Here is a 25277-nt window from a genome sequence, read left to right on the forward strand (position 1 = left end):
AAGGATCTAGCTAGCATAGAGAGCTGCTCTTTAGGTATCCAATAAGTTAACAATAGGCAATAAATAAATTCCATTATTTCTGAGGCAGTAAAAATTTTGTATAAAAATAGAAATGCTTTTTACAAATAAAATTTACAGGCCTGTGGCTTTCTTTTTTTATTATTATTAAATTTATCTCTCAAGAAACATCAAGTATTGTCACTCATTTTATTTTTTTTATTTTAAACCCTGTAGCTTTAGAAACAGATCTCTAAATCTTTTTTACATTAATCCTTTCCAAAAAAACAAGAACTTAAAAAAAAGTGAAATATAAAGACGACCAGTGTAAAATCAGACTAATATACAAGACGTTGATTTGAACCAAAAAAAAATCAAATCTATTAAAAATAAATTAAAAAAAAAAAGTTGATGTAGTGGAAAGACTTGTTTCAATTTTTGTTGCAAAATAAGTGCTTCAACTGGCATGAGGCCATTTTGTTTAACCTATAAACTGCTGGTGCCACCCTGGTAAAATACAATCCATCCATAGAAAACAACTTTTATTGTGTGCTAATGGCACCAGGGTTCACAGAGTTAAATTGCACATTGTGTGTGTGTGTGTGTTGCTTTGAATTTCAAGATGTTTATTTTTGTTTCAAAAAGGAGATAAATTATGCTGCAAAACAAAATACAGTAACACAACTCAGTAATTACTTGGCAAGGAACTGGGAGCCAAGTGTAATAAGGACAAGTGGGGAAATGGAAGTGGTAACTGTAAAAATAACTGTCTCTTGGTGAAGGTTGGCTCTATGTTCTTTCTTAACCCCCCTGCAGAGGACAGGATTGCTCATGGGACTTACCCTAAGAAAGCTAAAATAAGAGCAGTAAGCATCTGGGGTTAAGATCAGTAAGGTTTGCTGTCATTTTTGGAGCGTTTCAGCTGAACCTTCAAGCGTTTCATGCCAATCTGAAAGCCGTTCATAGCCTGGATAGCAGCTTGTGCAGAGACTGGATTGTCATAGCTAACAAAACCTACGAGACACAGAATGGAGGTGGGAGAGAAAGCGAACTATAGGTTAGAACAAATGTCAGAAGGCGTTTTGTTAGGATTCTATTATTACTATTTGACACATTTACCTCACCTTCAATTAGTTCTTTGATCACACTTCGTATCCCATTTCCTCTCCCATTTCCTTTACCTTCCCCTTTACCTCCATAACATTTCTTTACTAGCTCAGATGCAGTTGGCCACTTTTGGTGCAATGCAGTTTTCAATCTGTTATTTATCTACCTACCTTAGAGACTGAAGATATTTACTACCGCGACACTTTGCAGTGTAATATCTATATACCTCCCAGCCTATTAGGAAGTACTATTAGGCCAGTCTGCAGGTGTGAAGCTGAAACAGAAAGCTTGGTTACGTGAAAACAAAACCCTTGCACACATGAGTGTGAGCCCATGTGCATTGGTTCTGTGCGCTAGGAAACACTCACCTCCTCGGGCTTAGCTTAGGACACTTGCAACATTAATATTTTCTATTCTTCCAGTTCAAGATCTCAAGGTACATTAAATGTTAATTAATTCAGCCTCTTGGTCCCCAAAGGGGTATGCAGGCATCTAAACTAAGCAGTATCATAAAGACAACGGCAGGGCCTGACGAGAGCTCCAGGTCTCCTCGGCTGCGAGCACTAACTAGGGGAATAATGCTTGCTTGGGTAATTCAGAATGGCTGGCCTGGCTCAGCTTTCTTTTCCCCTGGAGACTAAAAATGCTCTGTTCATAATGGACTCAAATCTCCCTGATTCTGGAAGCTCAAAATTCATTTTCATATCTGGGCCTCCCACTTGTAATTGCAATGCTCGCCTAACTGCTGCTCTGCCTCAGCTCTGGCTAATTACTACTGTACTCAGCCTGCTATTATGCATCTGCTTTGAAATGCTCCCTCTTCTTTCTACTTGAATTTGCCTTAACACATATCCCTTCACTCTGTTAAAGCATGGATCCCACACACTTTGTTTTCAGTTCTAACACACAGGCTTCTCAGTGCCTCTCTTCTACCAGCTTTCTTCATTTGGGCTTAGCGCCTGCATACTTCTCTGATTCATAACCTGTTTCTACCATCATTTTAGCCTATTCTTTTATGACTCTTGCTTATGTTGCACTGCTGCCCTCTCCCACCTTCATTATCAGAAGGATATATTTTCCTCATTGTAAAGAAAAAAAACTCTTATCCATTCATCTGGTGCTTGTCCATCTGCTCTCCTTCACAGACCATCCCTATGGTTTCACCTTAAATCATCTTCACCAAACTATTAACTCAAGACTTTTCTTTGACAATTCAGGCTAAGTTCTGTTCCTTCCGCTCAAAACCACCTCTCATGTAAATCTCTGCAGACCTTCCCCTGGCCAAAGCCAATATGCTCTATTCATGTTGTTCTACGGTTGACTATTTGTTACCTCCTCAAGGGAAATAAATGTTCCTCTATACCTTCCTTGGTTTTAGTAACTTGTCACTTCCTCGCTTTCTCCACTAGATCATTTCCTCTTACTGTTACTGCCATATCCTGAGAAGCTTCACCACTCTCTTCCTTGCCCCTATTTTCTTCTAGGAGATCTCATCTGTTCACATGTCAGCACTGAACTCCTGTGCCTGCTTCTATCAGTTCACAGATCTCAGCCTTGATCTCTAGCATTGCCTCAGAGATAGAACACAGATCTACCATGAGTTGGGAGGCAGCTGGAGCACCTTCCAGGCAGGTGCTCCACAACTGAGATGTAGCTACTGTCAGTTACTTGGACAATTCAGCATTTTCCTCTACAGCTTTCCTGACCTTCACTTTGTTCTCTTAAGTGCATTCAGGACAGTCTTCTGCTATGAACTTCTCAACACCTTAGTTCCTTTTCTTCTGAGCTACTTTTATTCACCTGAAAATTAAGCAACTGATCTAAACTAGCCATTTAGATGGCATCTGTGAATGGTGAATAAAAAGAAGCAAGCACACCCACCATTCATGTCACCAGTTTAGACACCTCCTCTGCTGACAGAAGAACAACTAGTTCAGGCTACCCTTACCTTCAAGGGGGATAAGACAAGTCACCTCATTCTATGTCTTTTTATTAGCTTCCTTGACTCAGCCACAAATTCAAACGTACAACCCCTGTGCTGCATCGATGGCACCAGCCGTGTTCATTCAGTTGTTATTCAGATCCACAATTTGTCTCTTCATGCAGAATGCTATATCTACATTAGCCTGTCACGCTTTCATCTTCTCCCTTATCGAGAACCTTCATTCGTAAAGCTTACAGAGGAATCTGCCATTCTCTCCCTTTATTTATCTTTTTCTGATTGCACCCATTCATCAATTTTTGTCTGAATTTTAAACTGCAGGTTACATGAGGATGGGTCGGTGTTTCTTATCAATTTTCAAAGACCCTGTCATGACAATTCTGATTTTTGTTTTATATCTCTATGTATGTCTATAATCAAGAAAAATATTTTTAATCATTCAAGTAGCAATTTTGCTATGAGGCAGACTGCATTTCTGTGCTGATGTCATTGGGTCCCCCCTCCCCTGCTTCACTTCTACATCTCTCACTTCTGTTACTCTAAGGTTTATGAAAGGCAAGAGGTAAGCTTGAAAAGTGAAACCCTTTGTCTGCTGAACCAACGAGAGCTCATGAGAACTCACTGAAGAGCACTTTCAGGCATGAACAGACTGTCCTGTCATTCTCATCACCATTTAATCTTTTGAGCAATCATTTGAGGTGGACAAGAAAGCAAATAAAGCCAAAGTCCATTTTCTGCAAAGAGAAGTAGTTTTTCATTTTGAGAAGCAGTTACATAAAAGTTCATCACTCTATATCACTACGCTGCGACTCACACAGAATGCACCTTGCCTTCCCAATCCTGCCAGTGGACAGCCTTGGTCAATCTTTTCACCTTTTTGGTGTTCAACCTGTCCTCATCTGTAAGTTGACTTCCTCCTCCTTTGGGCCGGAGATTGGAAACTACAGAGTAGAAAGTACCAAGCATGTGCAAAACACAGATACTATTACTACTACTACAAGGGGGAAAAAGACCAAACCAACCAAACAAAAAACCCAAACTGTACCAAGAACAATGACCATTAATGATACAGGAGAGAAATGGGTTCTTCAGATGTATTATTGTGCTAGTTTTTGGATGGTAGGACAGAGAAAAAATAAAGCTTTTAAAACCACAAATATGAGACCAAAAGAACAAATAGATGATTCTTGCTAATAAAGCTGAGGAGGTACACATAAAGTATGCTAGTATGTTAAACTAGCAGGGTTAATTCTGGCTTTGCCTATGACTAGCAGCATCACCAAGTAGTCACCTACTGAATCAGAAAATCTCAACTTCCCCTGCCACTGCAGTTCTTTTTGTTTTTAAAGCAGAACTCTCTCACTGCTGGCAGAATATCTGGGGAGGAAGAATGAGAAATTGAAATGTTAGTGACAGCTGACTAATGCCAAAAAGACAGAGGACTCCTTCATCCGTTGGGTGTTGACCCCTCCATTTTCCCTCTAATAAGATAACCTCGGTACATTGCTCGAAGTTAGGTAATTGTGTCCCACAAATCCAGACAGATGTGTCACCAGGTGAGAAAAGAGTAAAAGGAAACCCACAAAAAGCAAGTGTGGGAAGCGCGCTGATGAATTGAGCCGCCTGCCCAAACTAATCTACATTCTTTCAGCAGTCACCATAATTGCTGCATTTCGATTAATGCAGCTTGATTTGACATTTCATCAAGATTCTGGAGACCTCAACAAAGATTCTGTCACCCCAACATACTAACTGAACTGGCTCCAGATCAATAGGGAGCTATTCAAACTGGCAACAGCCTCAGGGACTGTTTTAACTCATTGCAGAAACAAGCTGGACTATATTAGTCTAGATATGAACAATTTTTTGTCAAGCTTAAAGAGGTCAATGCTTCAAAAATGAACTGAAAGACTACGCAAGAATGCAGCAAGAACGTCACACCCTTTCTCTGAAGCAAATTAACTTTCTGGGTGCCCAAAGGGTTCACCTTCAGGTGAAAAATACTCAGATTGTGGCAAGGCTTGGATTCCAGTGCAGTAGGTGTTTCTGAGTAACTTGATGAATGCTCCTCATCTTTGGGTACTGTCTAGATAAATTCAAGCCCTTTCAAGATGGATTGAAGCCCAACAGTTGTGGGGCCCGTGAATGGCCCTAGCATAGAGAAATCCTTAGACACATGTTAACAAACCCTAGATTTTTTTAAAAAGTAATTCTATGCAAGCTAAGAAACATTTATAATAGTTAATGGGGACACCAGAATTAAGGGATGGTTCTGGGCAAAGAGCAACACTTTGGTTCAAAGGAGTTTTGGAAACCAGGGGGTTGTTAGTTACTCTTTTGTCATACGTATAGCTGTGTTCCTTTACTCTGGGAAAGAACCGTCACTTTTAAGGAAGCTCCAATATTTTAGGTCAAAACTTATAAACCTTATCTTTAAGAGATTCTTTCCTCCCCCTAGACCCCTCTTATGTCTTGCATAAGACAACAATTATTAGACCAATGCACTAAACAAATTGCCCCTCACATTTGGCACTCCACTTCAGCAAAGCACTGACCTGGCACATCTACACTATCCCAAAGACATCAGCCCACTTAAACAACCGGAGAACTTGTTTTATATCAACATATCATCGTCTTCTCTGCTGTGATCTAATGTTCTGGCAGCTTAGTGTTCTCTGGGAAACTTGACACTGATCTTGTGAGGCTTCCTTCATCCCTGTGCTAAGGTAAGGGGAGATGCTACCTTCCGTAATGCACCAGAGTCTGCCCGCCACAGCTGAAGCTGCAGATCTAGGCATCAACTGTCTGCAAAGCGATCTGAACTACATGTACAGAACATTCAATCACTAATTGCAAAATCTTGTGCTTAATTCAGAAGAAAGAACTTCCTGAAATGTAGAAGTAATGGGTTAAACATAGAGCATTTTTAAGTGGCTTAGCTATACAATAGAGAATAATTAGGTATCCATAATAAGGCAGTTTAATAGTATACTAAACGACATTCCCCCACATAGGGTGTAATTAGTTTCATGCACTTGACACATTCATGCGAGATGTCAGACTGGAAGATTATTACTGTTTTTTCATATCCAATTTTTAGTTAGAAGTAGTTTGTCTGTGCATCTTCCTGCTCATTTGAGGATTAACAGTCCATTATTTTTGGAATGAATTTCCAGTATGACATTTCTCACATTGCTGTTAATTTTCTTTCCTGGCCCCTTTTCAGTACAGTGCATGTGGGTTTTACTATTTGATTTATTAAATTTGACATACCAAAGCACTTGCTCAGATTGGTCTGTTTGTCAATGAAGACTTTAGCAGAGATAACATTTCCAAAAGGCATGAACATCTGCAGAATGTCCTGGTCTCCAAACTCCTGGGGGAGATGGTAAATAAAGAGGTTTGCCCCTTCCGGACCTTTAGGGGGAGGAAAAAAAAAAACAAAACCAAATATGAAAACAGCTATTAAAAGTGCTGTATTTAATCTATTTTTCCATAATACTTACTGATGGTGATGGCCAGAAAACATTTCACTTTCCAACTTTGAAGTAACAAAAGCAAATGGATCATCAAAGGAACAGAGCTGAAATGCAGCTCTTTAGAGCATCCTATCTTGAAAAGTGTTTACCTGATAACTCTGCTACAGAAGTTAAACTGCTGCCTCTTCAATTTATACGAGTGCCTTTCAGTATAATTAGGGTTAGGAAAACAGGTACACAATGTATTGCTCTCTCACAATACCTCAAGCACTGCACAAGGAGTCCTCTGCTGCCTCAAACACTTCCATGGGTTTGTCAGTTTAATTCCAATTGCAGGAATTTATGGAATTGCAATAAGCCAAGCTCAGACTTGAGTATCACAGATTTGAACTTAAAGGGCAGGAAATTGGTGGAAGTGGGAATAAAAAGGGTAAGACAAAGCAAACCTTGTGACTTGGAAATCAGTGAAGTTGGAGAAAAAGATACTCAGAATTAAATTTGTACTGAATCATGTCAAAATGACAGCTTTTTTTTTTTTTTTCCTTAAATAAAAATTCCACACGGAAAGATGTCTCCTAGAAGAAACTCTGTAAAGTACGTCTTTTTAAAAAGTTCAAAATAAAGTAGCTGGGTTGAAATTAAAGTGGTTTTAGACAAAGTTGAGTTTGCAAAGAAAGGTGCAAACTCGAAAGTGCTTTGAGTATTTTTCTTACAGCCAAAAAGTGAGATGCACATTATTAGTGCTGTTGGTTTGAACAATCATCCTAGCACTAATAGGTTATTTTTTTTCCCTAGCTCAATTTCTCCTTTACAATAGCATACTGGAGATGAGCAATGGATGCCTGGAAGAACATGATGAATGATGGAGCCAGACATGTGGCCTTCCCATGCAAACACCAGGAGTGGAAGTGGTACAGCAAGGGAACAAACATTGCCGGTAAAAAAAAAACATCTACAGTAACCTGTTTAAGTATTCCCTTGCTTTTAATGGAACCTAAGTGTGCCTCAGATGTGATGTCCTTGGTTTTCTGGAGAGGAAGAGGAAAGCACGCATCAGATTTGTGGAATACTGTCTGCAACAGTCACAGCAGCTCACCTCTCCCATACCAAAGAACCAGGCTGGCTGCTCTCTCTCAGCCTGAAGAAAAAGGTTGCAATGTTTGTCCAAAAGAAGGGGATAAATGGATTGGGGGAGGGGAGGAAGTTTTTAAAAAGAAAAACTTTTTGGATGTGAAAACAAATAAAGGAAACAAATTGCCACCCAGAACTTACTTCTTCCCGCAAGGAAACTGTCTTTCCCAGAAAGCAGTATTTCTTAAAACAGTAAGAAAAAACTTATTAAACAGTATTTTAGAGAAGAGGCATGAGGCAGTTCACTGTGTTTCAGCATTTAATATCTATATAGCATTTTTCTCTAGTACTTGTTTATCTTCAACCACTCCAGACTCTTCACCATTCCCTCAGAAGTTATGTGAAGAGACAAAACATTGTTGTCAGTATTCAGTGATGGGATTTTCTCACTTTAACTTAACCCCTTACTAACAGATACGAGACATATAACTAAAAGGCCTATTTTATAAGGGACGCTGCCAATTCATAATAATAAAAAGCAAGCCTACACTTGGTATGAATGTTCATAAACACAAACAAATTGAAATAGTTGGAAAAAAATCAATGTGTCCTCCACTCTGTGACACCAAACAAACAATTTCTTTCTGGTGTGAAATAATCAATTGTCACTGACCAAAGGGAGTGAGCTGAAAGATAAATGCAGAGAACACAAAAACATAAGGGAAAAAAAAGTTTATTAAAAAATCCTTTCACTTTAAATAATCCAAGCTGTTAGCAGTAAATGAAGAATTCAGAGAAAATATACATTTTAACTCCAGTGTCCCTATACAATAGCCAGCTGGGGGAATGCCAAGTTTGTCTTCCTAGGAAACGCATCCCATAACAGTACAAGATACTATTTTACAAGGGGATAAAAAAATTTCTCTTGAGGATATTATACTAGGTTTCTTTCCAAAGCTTAGCTCTGGCAAGAACAGCAATGACAACATAGATACAATCTTAGAAAGCATGCGATATTTTCCTGTCTTTCTAGAATCAGCTGGAAATTAGGATAAGAGAAAGCAACAAAACCAGAAACAAACCCCAAAATGCCTGGGAAGTGTGCAGAGGAACAGGAGAGGGGAAAAGGGTAACCTCATTTTCCTAAACATCTTGTAATTAGTATTCATTTATTCTTAGCAGTAACTTCCTGAGGTTTATTCGCTGTCGGTGTGGGGAGAGGGGGTAATCATTCACTTAGTTGCTTCCCTGCAAGACCTACAATTAAGCAAAGAACCACTCAAAGTGAAAACGGATCTTGTCATTAACTCAAAACCTCAAACCTAATCAGATTAACTCCATTATCACAAAAACGGAAAGCAGAAGAGAAAACGGCAGCCATAAAGGGGTGATTTTTGTTACCAGTGCCTTTTTATGCGGTCATTGCTAAATGCTTTTATATAAGAAGGGTTGGTCAGTAAAGTGTAACTTGTAGGACAGATGGTTAAAGAAGGATCTGCATTAGAGGTCAAAGAGGGTAACAATACTGATGAGGAGAAAACTTGGGGGGGTGGGGTGGGGTGGGGCGGGGGTTGCGGGGAATAATCAAAAATTAGGCTACTGGAGGTCCTTCATTAAGCCTCCAGGAAGAAACGAACCCACGCCATCACTTTTGCTTGGCCAAACGCAGGTTGCTTGGCCACAGTGCTTGCTCCAGCGGCAGCAGGTGCTTACCTTCCTTCTGGCTGCCCGCAGCGCTTTGCTGCTGCAACAAGCTCTGGCTGTACAGGGTGGGCAGCGCGGCGGCAGCGTACTGCTGGATCCCTGAGTAGGCCTGGGTGAGTGCGTCCATCGTACCGGCCGTACCATTCGTCAAGCCTGTTGCGCCGAGTCCTCCGTTCAGGGCCGCCATACCTGAGAGCATTTGAGCAACTTTACAAAAAACCCAACAATAGAGAAAAGAAATTGCACTTGTTCATTAGTGCTTTCCGAAAGTCGTTGGTATTATATGACACTGACAATGACAGCAGTGCATGCAGCTTGGCACTTCACCAAATGGGACTGAAAACAAAGAAAACACGACTCTGGCGTCAGGATCACTGTTAGCACAACGGTGGCACAGTCAAACGGACTTGCATGCAGCCTGCTACTGGCAAGTACTACAGCTCGATGCTCCTGCCAGCCTCTCTGCCCACCCTCCTCAACACCTCTGCTCCTGCTGAGGGTATCTGAAGCTGGGAGAGTGGGACGTGTTTGACCTGTGTCCTTGCAAGCTGGCCACTGGGAAAAAACCGTCTGCGAGGAAGGCTGCTCCTTCTGACGAGCACCTTCAGCCACAGGCCATGACCACACCGTATCAGAAGCATTACGCTTAGACAGTTAGCAGAGAATCCTGATTAACAGCATTTAGAAATAACCCTCTGTATAATTATGGAATTCGTCCCTTAGGTTTGTGGGAGGAAGATGGGCTGCGATGCTCTACGCTTCCACCCTCCTTCTCCAGTTACTCCAGAAGAGATGAACAGCAGCACACCTAGAGTGACTAAAAATGCTTCCCTCAGAATAGGTATCTTTCACGGAGAAACAAAAGCATCTGGTTCTAGCAATGCCTCTCTTCTCACTGGAAGCAGAGTCACTTCTTTTTTTTTCTTTACAGTGATTCTACATCCTGATAAATAACAGATTAATTTAACTGGGATGACTGCCAAAGAGGAAATTTCAGACTGGATTGCTAGCTGTGTGGAAAATGGCATCCCTCATCCATGCAAATAGTGTGATCTGCAAAAAAAGTGTTACCACTCTGACTCGATGGCAGACAAAATCCTGGGCTACAGCCTCTCCCTGTTGGCTTCTATTCCTCATCACGCCTCCTGAATAAGCCATGTTGAAGTTAGCAGTGTTAACACTTCCCCCCCCTGCCCCCCCGAAATTCTAGAAAAAGTGAATTTTCTCTTAGAGCTACAGCCTCTTTGGCAGTTGAAGGGGTGGCAGAGTTCCAAGCCCTGCTCATCACCCACACCTCTGACTTGTGTCAACTAGAGCAGTAAGTGCTCAACAGGACTGAAAGTTGGGCCAGGGAGTTTTCTGCACAACTAGCTGCTCTGTGCTCCCCAGCTTTTAGGTGAACAGCTCACAAACAATTTAGAAGGGCTTAATCAGGCCCCTTGAAGTACAGATCAGTCACGAGAAAACTGAGGCACCCAGAACCACCAGCGACCGTTTCTTAGACATTGACTGCTTGGTGTTTGGGTTGGCAAAATGATAGGTGAAGAGATGACTGGTAGAGCCATATTAAGACCAAAAAGCTAAGAACATTGAAGAGAAAGAGAGGGCTTAATTTCAGAGCAGTAATAAGGGTTGATATGTAAATTGGAGAAAAGTGAGGAAATTAAGCAGAGGACACTTTACAGAGAATTAACAATGAAATCTATTAGACCAGGAAACAATCTTCAAGGGAAGTGGCATAATCTTATCACATGAGTAATTTAGAGATAGAACGAATACTGCAAGGAATTATCCTGCATTGACAGAGGAGGATAAAGATGCTGACCCACTACTTTTCTTCCATCTCTTATGTAGATTCGAAAAGTGTATTCCTATGAGTCTTGGATAATCAGGACAATTGCTCAAGTGGCACCTTTCTGGCACCACCAGAGTCTGTGCCAATTAAGAGAATTGTACTGCATAAATTATACCTTTTGATATTACTATAATTTGTGTGACTGAACACTTGACAGAGATGTGATATTCTTAGCCTTTCCTTAATAAAATGTCTCGCACTTTGAAGATTTCTCTTTCCCCTTCACCCCACTTCAGAGCATCACTGTATCCTGATAGGAGAAACTGGCTGCCACTACTTTGAACAAAAACCTCTGCCAGAGCACAGGAGAGCAGATCTTTGATGTATAATAGTTCCAGCTATAGAACAAAAAGTTGCAAACCAACATAGCTTGTGGAGCATCTTATACCTAAAAGATAGGACATTTTGAATAATAGTAATAGTAATAAAGAGCAATAGCATAATAATAGCAACAGCAATAACGATAATAATAATAATTTGATCCTGAGCCTGACCATAACCTACTCTGATGTTTTTGTACTTAGGTTTGTGTCATTGCTTGCATGGGTGTATACACAGCTCTGGTTAAAGTAAAGGCTCCTGATGAAGCAGCTTCTACTTCTATTATAGGGTTGAAACAACTTGATAACAGAGGAAGCATTAGGATAACGTTATCTTTTGTGAGTCATCGGCCTGTTAGATAAACATGCTTTGTGCTGCAGTGGACAGCATCCTCCCCCTTGTTTCACCTAGACTCATTAAGCCCCTTCCCACCGAACAATTTCAGGTTAGCAAACAGCCAGGCAGCCCCAGCTGGCTGCATTGCTTCTGGGAAGGGCACGGCCACGGCTACCACAGCGCACGTGTCTAAAACACTTCCTTCCTGAGCAAAACAGATATACAGAAAGCTCTCAGAATGTTTTCTCTTCTCCTTTTTTACATTTTTATGAAATCTGCAAGGTCCAGCTGCAGTTACATATCTCTTCCATCTCTTTATTATCTCCACCAATGCACTTCAGTCTGATATTGAACTCTGGTCCCTTCTTCACTTCTGTTAAATAACCTTCTAGAGTCTCTCATCTATGGCCTTCTCCTTTTTTGAGTTACTCTACATAATACAGAAGTGACAATGCTTGGCAAGTCCAAAGGTCTCTCCAAGTGCTTTCCAAGCACCTTCAAATCTGTCACAAATAGTTTTATCTCTATTTTACAGATGTAAATACGGGGGCAGAAAGGGTAAGTGGCTGCCCTGGGTTCACACACAAATACTGTGTCGTAGCTGTTCGGTATCCTGGATCCATGGTTGTCTTTGTTAATTGCAAAGAATCTCTAATTCCTTCTTTATTCATTATTCCTCATTATTCACAATTCTGTTTGTTAGTTACATTATTTAAATTTAAGTGCCCAAAGGAGACAGTCTAATGTTTTGTCATTTAAGGTTTTGGATGCTTCAAGCACAACTGAGAGAAGACTGGGTGAATCCCCACATGTATGTACAACTGTTGCCACACCCTTGGAAATAGTTAAACCTACCATACTCTACTCTCTTTAATTTTTAAGGCCTCTAGACATCTTTCTACAATGCTTCTCTCTACAATGAGAGCACTACCACTCTCCACAGCCCAGCTTCTTTACTTTGGACCCAGCAAACAGATAGAGGACTCCTAGTGAGCTCAGCCTGGAAGGCACTGTCCCTGTGGTTCTCACATACAGAGCAGGACATGGCACCAGAAGAGTACCTCTTCCAACACCTCTGTGTAAATCAATGCCCAAGCCCAGTGCTACCCTCTCATTCATTTTTGGGTTAAGCTCCGCTTGACTTGCACTTTGGATCACTCTTGTTATATCCCCAATTAGAAGCATATCATTCAATTCCAGCTTCTCTGCACAGTTACTTCAGGAACCTCCATGACCAATTAATGTTTTTTACTGGAGTGCTTATGACCATGGCATAGTGGGAAACATTTGACTTATTGAACATGAGGCTTCCTGAAGGTTCCTAAAGAGGTCTGAGTGTGAATAACTGGATTAGACATGGTCACTAGAAAAAGCACTGGCTTGTAATTAGAATAGACAGGGGAGGTGGTTTTGAACAATGCTTCTCTATCATTAGCATCACAGGTACCTGAAATTGATAATCAATGTCACTCTTTTGAGAGAAACAGTACCACAACAATGTGTTGTGTTGTGTTGTGGGGAAGCAGTTTCCCGTCTTTAGATCTCTTTCATATGTATATACATAGACAGACATACCAACGTACATTTTGTGAGTGCTATACACATACAGATATTCCAGGCACACATGCCTTTGTCCATAAAAACATCCATGAAGAAGATTTGGGACTGAAGCCACTGTTGGTACAAGTCCACGGAAGTAAGGTAGCTTAAAACACACTGAAATTTGGTACTAGCTTGTAACTATGTCATTAATACTTCAAATGACACATGCAGGTAAATTTGCACACACATCACCTCAAAATACTTGCTGAGAAAACGTAAACTCTTTGCTTGTAGTCTAACAAGGTGTGTTAAAAGAAGTGCAACAGAATGGTTCCCACACAATGTCAAGAGCTCACAGATGATTCACTCTTGCTCAGTCTTGATGAAAGGGACATTATCTTGGAGTGCTCCAGTGTGCCTTGGTTCTTAGTACTTGTGGGAGGGAAGGAGCAGGATGCCATACTCTGCTTTTGATATTGTGACTTCTTATAAACCAAGTAAACCAGATCGTCTGTTTATCAGGAAAGGACATTTAATGATTTCTTACTTGTGACAGGGTAGCTCTCTTACTACGGGAGTTCATGAGAGGAGATAAATTAGCTCTTCATGCATGCCATTTCCAGTGGCTTGCTGTAATACTAATGTAATAATAAGACAGGAAACTAACATCTACTGGTTTGGAACATAATTTTTTTTTTAAGTTGCTCTTGAGTCATATTTACTATGAGGTTGTTTGTGTGAAATATGCATGTCCTTGCCAGAAGCAAGACCTGTTTTACACAAGACCCCATGCAACCACTCAACATTGCTACATGGACATCCATAAGCCCCCTTCCTTCCCAACTCCCAACAATGACAACCAGAGATCACAGAACAAAAAGATTGTGTGAGCAGCCAAGTAACAGTGACAAAAAGGACATCATGCAGAGCATCAGAGTGAGCAAGAGATACTGAGGAGGACATCCATTCCTGGGGGTACATTATGATAGGTCATGGACTGGCAATGACCAAATAAGATTCCTTGCATTGCAAAAGGAAATGCAAGGAGCAACAGCAGCTAAAAAAAAGGGAAGGGGAAATGCAGCTGGACAAATCTCTTCCATTGCAGGCAAAGGTGAAGTCATCATAGCAGAAAAAAATTAAAACAAAAAAAATAAAATCCTTCTTCTTCAGGAAAATCTTGACCAAGGCTAAGAACAAGAAAGAATGTTCTAACATCTACCGGCACCTAGTTAGCTGGAGATGCCAGGGTTTGTTTAAGATGTCATAGGATAGGTGTGCATGCTCTGGTATTACAGGTGACTAACTGCATCATTCTCTTACACTTGCCAATTAAAAGCCAAAGACTTGCCTTCATTTTTTAAGTATGTTGCTCTCAACTCAATTTGATAATTCCTACAGACATTTTAAAAGGACTGCCTCTGTGGCAAACATCTTTCTTATCACTACATTTCTGAGTGAGGTTTTGTACTTTGGGGCGATACACCTGTTGTCAGACTCCCTAAATGAACCAGGAACCTCTCCTATAACCTAGATAACCCAACTACCTCGCCGCATTTCTTTTACCTTCCATACACCCTGCAAGAAAAGGTGTCTTTGTGCAGGGACCCAAGGGACTTCACTTTGCAGAGCAAACTATGTGAAACTGAAAGACTCCAGAACTGCATAAATACCATGAATGCAACTAGATCAGCTTGACTCCCTTATTTTGTACATAGATTAAAAATAATCATATCATCGCTTTACAATTGATAGTTTTTGTGGCATTATTGGGGAAGGCTGTCCACCACAGCAATAAATACTCACTGTTTACGGTACCTGCTAGTGCATTAATATTATTCAGTCCAACAGTGGCTCCAGCCAATCCTTGGAGAGTACCCAGAGAAGTCAAAGAATTCATGGCCGCACCAGCTGTGGAATTAGCAGTTGATGCAGCCACTGAAATAAAAAAAAAAATAAAAAAAAAAAAAAAGCAAGGCAAAATTAAGGCCATGTTTTGCTTATTTTAGCTGATCACAAACCAGCTTACAATAATGCTGAGTACAACAGGGCTACTGGCAAGAAAAGGAAGAAAAGAAAATGAGACCAATAGATCAACCTTGTTCAGGATATTAACGGTATGATTGCTCATGCAAATTGTTGATGAGTCTTGCACTGCAGAGACTGGATCACAACATTTAGCACTGTGCTATTTGCAATCATAATACAAAAACATTAAGTATGGGATCAGTCGCTTTCTCAAAAGTCTGTCAATCAACCTAGCATCCCAGGCTGCTCAGCTAACCAGGTTACTGATATATTGCTACATTTTAAATTCCATCATTTAAGAAAAAAATAGAATTACTCACAGTAATTTTGTCAGACAACAGCTTTCTGTTCTGAGCCCCAAGTGCTCTAAGAGAAATTTTAATTATTCTAAGTGAGACACTATGCCATTATGCCTCTGCTCCAGGACACTATGAACAACATTTAAAGACCTGAAGTTTACAAAAATAAGAATGACCGTCCAAATACAAAATGTAACTACTATCCATTTTATTGCAAGCATTTAGCCTGGCCTTTGTACGTAACTTGTCATGTACATGCACCCCATAAATGCTACTATACGCATCCCCAAAAGAGGGGTAGTAGAGGCTTAGGTGGGGAAAAGGTCCTTGCTGCTACAGTGCCAAAGGAATGATGAAGGTGGATCAGATGAATCCACCTAAACTACATGCTTAGGAAGAGAAAGAGACTCACTCTCTTGTCATAGGAAAGTAATAAAGCACCTTAGAAAGAGCTGTCATTTAGGATAGGGTGGATGAACTAGAAATGCATGTCTTTCTCATAGATGGGCTTTGAATAACCAGTGTAGATTAAAAACTTAATTTACAGGTAGGTAAAGTTATACCAGATGAATCACACTCATAAAAGCTGCAGAAGCAATTAGGTTTTTAGCTTGTCTCCTGAGCCCTACTTTAGTGCATCAATCATAAAGACTCTCTTCCTTTATAAAGTTACATTATCTTCCGAAAAGTGAACATTTAAAGCCAGGGTTTTGTTGATGATTTACTGGAGGCACATTATGTCAACACCACGCTTTTTTGCTCTTATTCATTACCTAGCTATGAAATGGTTAAGACACTTTTGTCTTGATGCTGTTTTGAGCTATTGAACACACCAGATTACTCAGTCAGCCCTCAAGAAAGTGAAGTCTCTACAGCTGGCAAGATCCAGTAAGGAAAGTAGGAGGAAACTTTTTCACTCCTGTGGGTAAAACTTCAAGCTCTAACCTACAAACAGCCCACCTTTTCCACCTTAAGACCCACAGAAGACAAGTCTTTGCACTCATGAGGCCTCAAAGTACAAAAGACTCTCCTTGTATGGGTGGGGGGAGATGTCCAGACTCTGTGAGGCATTCATTGTCCCCACTTCCCTAGCATCTGAATTGTTAACTTGAATAGTTTTATACGTTGCAGACAGAAGCAGCTTTGATTATTCAAATTCTCTCCACAAAGCAATAAGAAGCCAATAAACGTCCTTGATTAAAAAAAAAAAAGGTAATCAAAAAACCAAAGTAAAACCCCATTTTCTTCAGATAATGTGGGCACCAACAGAGAAGAGAGGAAAAAATCTAAGTGAATGTCAGTGAATTCCCTGTGACCAACACTGCTCCACGCCTCTGCTCATGTTCATTAGCCAATCATTCAAATGGAGTATATAAACCTCAGATCTGAAGGATCTGATTAGTTTTGACTGGGCTGAATTCCATCCATTTTCTTTTTCAGATGGTTATTACCTTTTTCTCTTGAGGAGAAACATATATTTAAGAAATGAGAGAAATGGGAGCTAGGAAACTGCCCGAAAATTACATTAAAGCTGGGGCAATAACTCCTGTGAAGGAGAGCCATACACTTATGGATTGTCAACACATCTGTTGGAGAAGGCTGAAAATTAAATTCTTCCCTCTTGCACAGCCCACAGAGTGTGTTGTGGTGGCTCTTATCATAGGCTCGCTGCTCAAACATGCTGCAGGGATGGCCAGCATCAGGGGCCAACATCTCTTTTCTTCTTTTATGCATATCAGGTTTCTCTGTTCCAGCAGACAAACACAGAGCAGGTGCCTCAGTGGTTCTCCCATTTGAAGTTGCAATGCAGATTATCTAGTTTGCCTAAATAATGACTTGACATATAATCAATGTAAAATACTAGTTGGAGCACTGAAGCACCTCAGAAATCTGTGTTTTGTTGTTGAGGTTATTTCTTCTGCTTAGCAGTGATCTGTCTCACAGATCCACTGGGACAATGCTTTTTCCTCTTTGGCTTATTATTTCTTTGAGGAAAAAGAAACTGAACAAATTGTGTGGTTTTCCATTATCTTATTGAACAAGGGGTGAACAGAAATGAAGGGAGCTTCTTTTGTTAGGTCACTTGTGAAGGACAGATCCAGCACCTAGCTGCATGAGGTTTCCTGAGAGACTCCACACTAGTTACCTCCTTCCCTTTGCCTGAGACCTGCATGTGTGAAACCAAGGCAGTGATGAGCTAAAATGCTATCATAAAAGCACCATAAAAGGTCCCAGATATTAAGAGAGGAGAAAATTTGTCACAAAATGCTGGATAAAACCAACAGATTAATCAATGGTATTCCCTGTCGTGTCATGTCCGTCGTGCCCCCCCCCCCCCCCCCCCCTTCAAATTTAAAGGGAGATGAAACCAAAGTTAAAGTCCTACAAAGACACGCATGGAAGCTTAGGCCAGCTGAAAGTTTTTACCTCATGTGCTCCCAGAATATGTTGAAATCCATCTAAAGCCAAGGACTAGGCTTCTCCTGTCCTTTGCCCTTTTATAGTTCCTTTCAACTGAAAAATTGTAACATATATTGAACCAAAGGGGGAAAAAGAAAAATCACATGCCTTGTGGTAACAGTAGATGACTGCACTGCTTCAGGGGAACCTGTCTAACTCTCTTGTGTCAGCAAAGCTCTTGGGCTCCACAATGGCTCAGAGTAATGACAAAGGAAGTATAATTCACTGTTGGAATAGCGTTCTTCTATATTTATGTCTTTTAGTTGTCCAGATGACAACAATAGATTGGATACCTACAGAATTTATAAATTGGTTTTTACCAGGTTCCCCTGCCACCACATAAATTAAAAGAAAATATTTCACAAATCCTTCCGTCCTCCACACCAGAACGTTGCTGCTCTGAATCAAATCCCTTCATAGTGCTGCTGAATAAACAGCGGGCATCTGTCTCCAAGTACTTAGACAGCTCAATGTATGGAGCTGTAGTGCCACTAGGCATTGCCCCCTCTGTGCTACTGGTGCAGCACCAGTGAGGAAAATCCAAACACACAAAAAACCCGCAAACAGCTTGGGCTTCTGGTGTCACTCTGTATGGCACACCCTGCATCCACAACATTTGGTGAATTATTTTTCCCTTTATACTGGGAATTTTATCTTTGCCCCCTTAAAACCTGCATATGTCAGGACTCAATATGCTTCTGGAGCGGTACGAAGTGAGTTAGCTAATACTGAAGCTAGGGGGAGCGATTCAGAGACTGAAGCTCCAGCCTGATGAACGCTGGCTGAATATATAATAGTTGGTGAAGAACAGAGATGCTTTTTACCAGCTGCACTGATCATTCCTTCACAATGTTAAGCCCTGGATAAACATCAGAACAAGATAGATAAGATTTTGCCTACTCAAAGGAACTTTTTCCACTCTAACATCAGTCATTGGAATAAGCTGACAGCTTTCTCAAAGGGGCTGTTGCTCAACCAGAGACTATTGCCAGGAGTTAACAGGGTTGAATCCTTTGACTGTTGTTGCAAGAGTTCAGACAAGATGTTCATCATGTTCACCACTGACCTTAAAAATCTATTAATAAGTGAAAACAATGTCACAGCACTGGATAAAGCGGTCAGTTTAGACTTGTAAGAGTGAGGAGTTGTCCAGTAACCCTGGACATAGAAAAATCTGCTCTCTTTCCTGCAGGTAGACTGCATGCTGGTCACCTGTTGCCTTCTCCATCCAGGCCACATACAGAGACTTTACAGAACACTTCAGCATCTCCAACCATGAAAGGTGAGAAGGTTAAAAAAGTTTATTTTAGACACCTTACTGTTTCTTCGTCACAACTCCTCTATTCCCACCTTTCTGTGTCAGCCTCACAACCTTCCTCCTCTTTCTTCCAAACTTAACTCCACTTTAATAAAGATCCAGAAAACTTAAATACAAATAATATTACTGAGAAGCTGTGAAATGGAGAAGGGTATGGCTGCAGCCTTTCCCCTTCACATCCCCAAATCAATCCCACCCCCAGCCATTTATCTTACTGTGCTTCCTCCACTTAACTGATGACATATTTGCTATTAGCTGCATTATGAACAAAGAGACTTGGTCTTCAGTTAATATATTCTTTCACAGAGCTCTCTTTGATACAGAGAACACATTTTCAGTTGAGGTTGCTCTACACAGTGTAGGTATTTGTGTTTAACTACTAATGTTGCATTCACAGAGATCTTTAAGGCTGGAAGGAGCTGGCATTTTCAACTGTTCTCAACACATTTATTTCTGCCTGCAAAAGGTTATAGCACCTTTTAGGTCAGAGATTTTTTTTAACAGAAATCTAAAATAGCAGTGAGCCATTTCCCTTTTAATTTGAATAACATTTCAATACAATACCTAAAAGCTATGCCAACCTAGAAAAACAACCAGTATTAGCAGAGAAACTTCTGGCCATTTTTTTTGGCTAGCTTATGTCCACAGAGTTATGGTGATTTACATCATCTGGATTTACATCATATGGAAAACTAGATTCAGGATAACAGCATCTAGTGAAGGCGATGTATAAATCTTTCTTTGGCTTTGCTGTGCACACTGTGGACAGGATTAATTTCCCCACCTTTGGCAGCCTCACTGTTAGTTTAAGCTAGTCTAGTCAAAACTGTTCTTTTGAACTGCCTGTGAGGTTAAGAGATCTCCAACTCTGGTACCCTACCTTTAACTTTCTATCTTTGGATGGGCTGAACTGCCCTCTGGAAGTGCTCCTCTTCCCCCTGATTCAGATGGTGACCTCAAAGTAGATGGAGAGAGCAAATGCATTGTGGGATGGATCCTGCCCTTCCTGTTGTGTTAACAAGCTGGTGATCAAAAAGTGAGTGATTTGCTCCTGCGTGCAGAACTGATGCCAAAGCATGCAAACTCAGGAGACTGACTCACATCTCAGGCTGAGAGAATTGCCTGATGCCAGGCAATTTTGAGCTAATCTGTAGAGGCAGATTCTATTTTGCAAAGCGCACCCTGTCAGAGAAAGGAGCTAGACAACAGGCACTTACGCAGTCACAGCATAGGTCATGCAAAGTAAGATGGCCTTGCACAAAAGCATGCAGGGTGCCATCAACGCGTTTCCCAGTTCTGCCTCAAACTTCTTGTGCTGTCCTGGATAAAGCACTTGCTATGTTTTTTTGCTGCAGGATGGGGCTAAATCTGCTTTTTCCCAGCTGCTGGCTTGTCTCTTAAAGAGGAAAGCCATTTCTTGGAGGCACAGGCACATTTTTGTCATGCCTATTTACTTCCTACACCTAAGATGAAGTGCCCTTGATTGGGCTTCTAGGGATGCTGAAGTCAGAAACCCACAGACCTACGCTCACCTCTAGTACAGCCTTGGGCAAATCCCAAACCTCTCATGTCTCAGGGCCAACTTATAAAATGAATCCTCTTCTCCAACAGAGGAGGTTAACTGGAGGGTCCAGGGGGGCTGCCTGAGCACTTGGTGATGAAACAAAGTGCTTGATAAACACTCCCTCTCACCACTGCTCTGAAGTAAAGAACCTATTCAAATCACACATGTATTGCTATGATTTAGCAAAGAGACAGTTTGTAGTGTGCAGTTGATCTCATCCTTTCCTTAATTTTTGGGGTAAATGTCTAAGTAATAAAGAATTCCAATGACTTTACAGCAAAGTCATATACCACAGGAAAAAAAAAAAAAAGTCTCTTGGAAACTCCATAGTATATATGCTAACTTGTCACTATTTTATGCACTATTTTTATGGGTGGTGATATGCAGTGGGCTGTGAACTCTCCATTCCTCTTCACCTTGTCCTGCTCCCTTCCTCCTCTTCCAACACTGGCACACTGTGTTGTATGATACAAGTCTAGGACTAAGGTTTTAAGACTGAATATCAATGAGACATTCCAAAGATTTTAAGTTAAGTTTCTTTTTAGAGACATTATTTTGGTTTCAGGGCAAGACTGAACAAGAGGATGGGCAAAGAAAAGCAAGGGTAGTTTCAGCTCTTTGTCTGCATAGAGGGATGCTACAGACCTTCACCCACCACATCCATGTGAAGAGCTGCTAATATTTTTGGAGCAGAACCAGCTTTCTGGTGCTGCAGGACTTCAGGGCAGCTCTAAGTCCAGATTAACTACGCTGGGGGTTTCCACATAGAGATTCACAACAGTAACTGTCAGCCCTGTTGGTGGCTTTCCTTTAAGCAGCTCTAGGTTACACCCCACAACTGCCTGTCTCAATGCACTGCACAACAGCATTTACTTTGAGGTCGGCTACCTGCTTATCACCACTCAGCTGTGAACTGTACTTTGTTCTTGTTCTACTTAATGGAGAGTTTAAATAACTCACGTGTTCAAAATACTTACTTTGCTCCCGTTAAGATGATATAGTAGTGCACCTGGGATCAATATTAACCACAAACTTATCTGTATGACTTTAAGTATGAGAAGTTGCAGAGAAAACATGCTCTCTTTTGAGACTCCAAACAAATCTGTATTGGTATTGGTGGTTGTCTGAGTCCAGAATCCTCTTTCTTGTACTGAATTTGGGTGTACACCTGATTTTCTGCTGCCTTCCTGAGCTCACTGACTCCAGAGGCTGGATAAAAAAGATCTGACTTAAACTGCTCCTGACTAAATGGCTGCCATTCAGCATGAAATTTAACAAGGACAGATGCAAAGTCCTGCACCTGGGAAGGAATAATCCCTTTCAGTAACACAGGGTGGGGATAGATGGCCTGAGAAGAAGTTCTGCTGAAAATGACCTGGGGGGGTCCTGGTGGGAGGTGACCACGAGCCATCAGCACGCCCTGACAGCAAAGAAAGCCAACAGCATCCTGGGCTGTTGGAATAGGGGTAGAGACAGGAGATGCAGGTGATGTTTCCTCATGTTTCCTCTTTGCTAAGTGCTTGTTAGATCACATCTAAATGCTACATCTAGATTTGGGGTCCTCATTGCAAGGAAAACGTTGATCAGCTGGAGGGAGTTCAGTCGAAAGCCAGCAGGATGGTCAGGGGCTCAAGGACTCAACCTGTACCAAGCTGGGATTGTTCAGGCTGGAGAACATATGGCTTCAGATAGACCCAAAACAGCCTCCCAGTACTCAGGAGGACATCGTCATGTAAGTAGAGCTGTAGTGCATGGTGGGAGGACAAGAGGTAAATTGAAACAAGAGAAGTTCAGTCCAGATAGAAGTAAAAAACCATTTGTACCGTGAGAATTGTCAAGCACTGGAACAGATTAACAGATTGTCCACTCCGTGTCCTTGAAGGTTTTCAAGACTTGACTGGATCAAGCCCTGAGCAACCTGATCTCATCTCACACCTGTACCTGCTTTGAGCAGGGGGCTGGACTACAGACTTCCTGAGGGACCTTCCAACCTCGATTATTCTATGAACCTACGCAAAGTAAAACGGCGTAGAAGAAAAATATAAAAGTCAGGTAACACTGAGGCAGAATGGAAGCAAACTGAAGAATGAAGATGTGTTGGCAGAAAACTGAACAGATCTGGCTTCTGCTCTTGGGTCTGTTCACAGTAATAGAGGTTGACACCAAATATGCCACTTAACTTTTGGCTGTACTTCTGATTCTAGGCTGCCACAACTTCTTTGTGTAGGCTGGATTTCCAGGGCTAGATCTACACCTAACAAAAGGAGGTCCTGACCTTAGATGATTGCTTGAGCTTTTAGATTCTTCTTAGTTTCCTTTAGATTTAACAATGTGCAACAGAAAATATAAAAACAATAGAACTGAAAGAAAGGATATAAAGAAATTATGCAAAGAGTTTAAATGCAGTAAGAGAAGAAAATCAAAGTTATTTTAATACTTCTAACATCTCCCCAGTCAATGACACAAAAAAAAAAAAAATAATTATAAGAGTCGGGCACAAAAGGAAAAGAAATATTAAGCCCAAAGTAGAAATCTCTGATTTTAGCAAGTTGAATTTTAAATCTTCATTTAGTACCCAAAATCTGTTGGGTAAACAGAATATTCCTTTGTCCCTTTCTTAGTACAAGGGAGATAATAAAGCTAAGAGATAACATTGGGTTAAAGGATGATCAGATTAAGGCTGCGTTCTCTGTTTTCCTTCTAATCTTTAGTTGCAAAACCCAATGATGTTTGGCACAATGTCTTGCAAACCCTATCTAAACAAGACAAATACCTGCTGGCCTGAGTGAAAGACTAAAGATATTGGGTAAAGTTTAGTTGTGTTGGACAAAGTCTAGCTGTGTTGGACAAAGTCTACGCAAAGCTTCCAACTTTGGTCTGATTTAAAACATCTTATTTTGGTTGTGGTACTCTCTTAAAAAAAGAATGGCACCCAACTGTAGGAGGTTCTCATGTAGTGGGGAACCCGCACCATCGATCTGGTGCTATGTGGGATTCTGGCCAGATCTGAGCTTCCATGTTTAAGGTCAATTGATGAAGGTGCATTCTCTTCATGTAGAACTAACAACAACTGGTTGTTTTAAAGAGATGAAGGCTCAAAACCTTGTCCTAAACATGCAAATGAAATTTTTCTTATGGAAATGAGCAGTGATTCAAGTATAGTAATGATGGAGCTTATGAAATGAGTTTTATAAACATGGGCATGGGGGAGAAGTGGGTAAGTCAGTTGTACCGCCCATGTGACATTGCTCTCAGGGATTTGCAGTTGTGTTCCTGTCTGAAATGAGCACACACTACGGACTCTGACTGCATAAGGAACATTTTAAAGGGAAAGAGTAATTAAGCAATGACAGAAGCATCATCATTATTAGATAATCACAACCCAGGGGCATTAACAAACGTTGACTGTCTCTAATCCCATGAGGTCTAATTATTCTGTGATAATAACCACACCTCCAAGTTTTAATTTATTCTTGTGGAGAATCTGGGGGGGGGAGGTGGGAAAAAGGGGGGCATTTTAATAGTTTTGCTGGAAGAAGATGCAGTTGGCCTTTCAAAAGGGCTCATCAGTATTCTAATCTAACTAGCATGTGTGATTGGCATTAAATTGTCTGCCCTTTACGATGATCTTCAGCCAATCCAAGTATTCACCCTTGCACAAACCGGTGGTCTCCCTGTCGCTAACATAGCACCAGCACGCACTGGTTCTGTTTCTCAGGGCAATTTTTTGGCAAAGGAGAGGTGGATTTTCCTGGTCTGAGGTGGTTAATTCTTCATAAGGTCCTCTGACAAGCACCTTGCCATTAGTGTGGAAAAAGAAGTAAAAACTTGCTCATTTTCTGGTATCTGGGAAGTGCTGTCTGATATGTCAAAAAAGGAAGATTCTAGTAAGTTTAAATGCTCTGCTTATGCTTGGATAGAATAAAATAGAAGTGACAGATGCACTCTAGGGAAAGAGCACCAGCAAAGCAAGAGAGCAAGAAAGTCAGGGGGAAACAAGAATGACAATATAGAAAGACATATACTAATATCACAGCTTTTCTCAAATAAGTCAGTGTCCTACTTCTTCATTACCCACCGGTGAAAAATTCTTTTGAAAGATTGCCTGTACTTTCTCAGGGTACAGAAAAAAAAAAAAAAAGCACCAGGAAGTAAAGGAGGAAAGGAGAGCAGCATCCACTCAGCATCTGGTTGCTTCTGTGTGTCTGTGTGCATGCACGTGCGAATGAGATTAAGCAAGACAAAGGAGGAGAG

General features: G+C 40.9%; 1 protein-coding gene across 12 annotated transcripts in view; it reads right to left on the reverse strand.

Moving 5' to 3' along the window:
* CELF2 (CUGBP Elav-like family member 2) overlaps positions 1 to 25277 on the reverse strand; it is a 376801-nt gene that overhangs the window by 4752 nt on the left and 346772 nt on the right. For 8 of the 12 annotated variants that reach the window (XM_056338914.1, XM_056338912.1, XM_056338915.1 and 5 more), the window contains 4 exons: positions 15161 to 15292; positions 9310 to 9489; positions 6320 to 6463; positions 840 to 1011 (listed from right to left, as the gene is read on the reverse strand). In XM_056338914.1, the coding sequence (XP_056194889.1) occupies positions 884 to 1011; positions 6320 to 6463; positions 9310 to 9489; positions 15161 to 15292 (584 nt within the window). In that variant the 3' untranslated portion in view covers positions 840 to 883. The remainder of the gene's footprint in view (positions 1 to 839; positions 1012 to 6319; positions 6464 to 9309; positions 9490 to 15160; positions 15293 to 25277) is intronic. The other 4 variants (XM_056338911.1, XM_056338913.1, XM_056338916.1 and 1 more) reach the window with 2 other exon arrangements.

Source organism: Falco biarmicus, chromosome 5, assembly GCF_023638135.1.
Source record: "Falco biarmicus isolate bFalBia1 chromosome 5, bFalBia1.pri, whole genome shotgun sequence".
Lineage (NCBI taxonomy): Eukaryota > Metazoa > Chordata > Aves > Falconiformes > Falconidae > Falco > Falco biarmicus.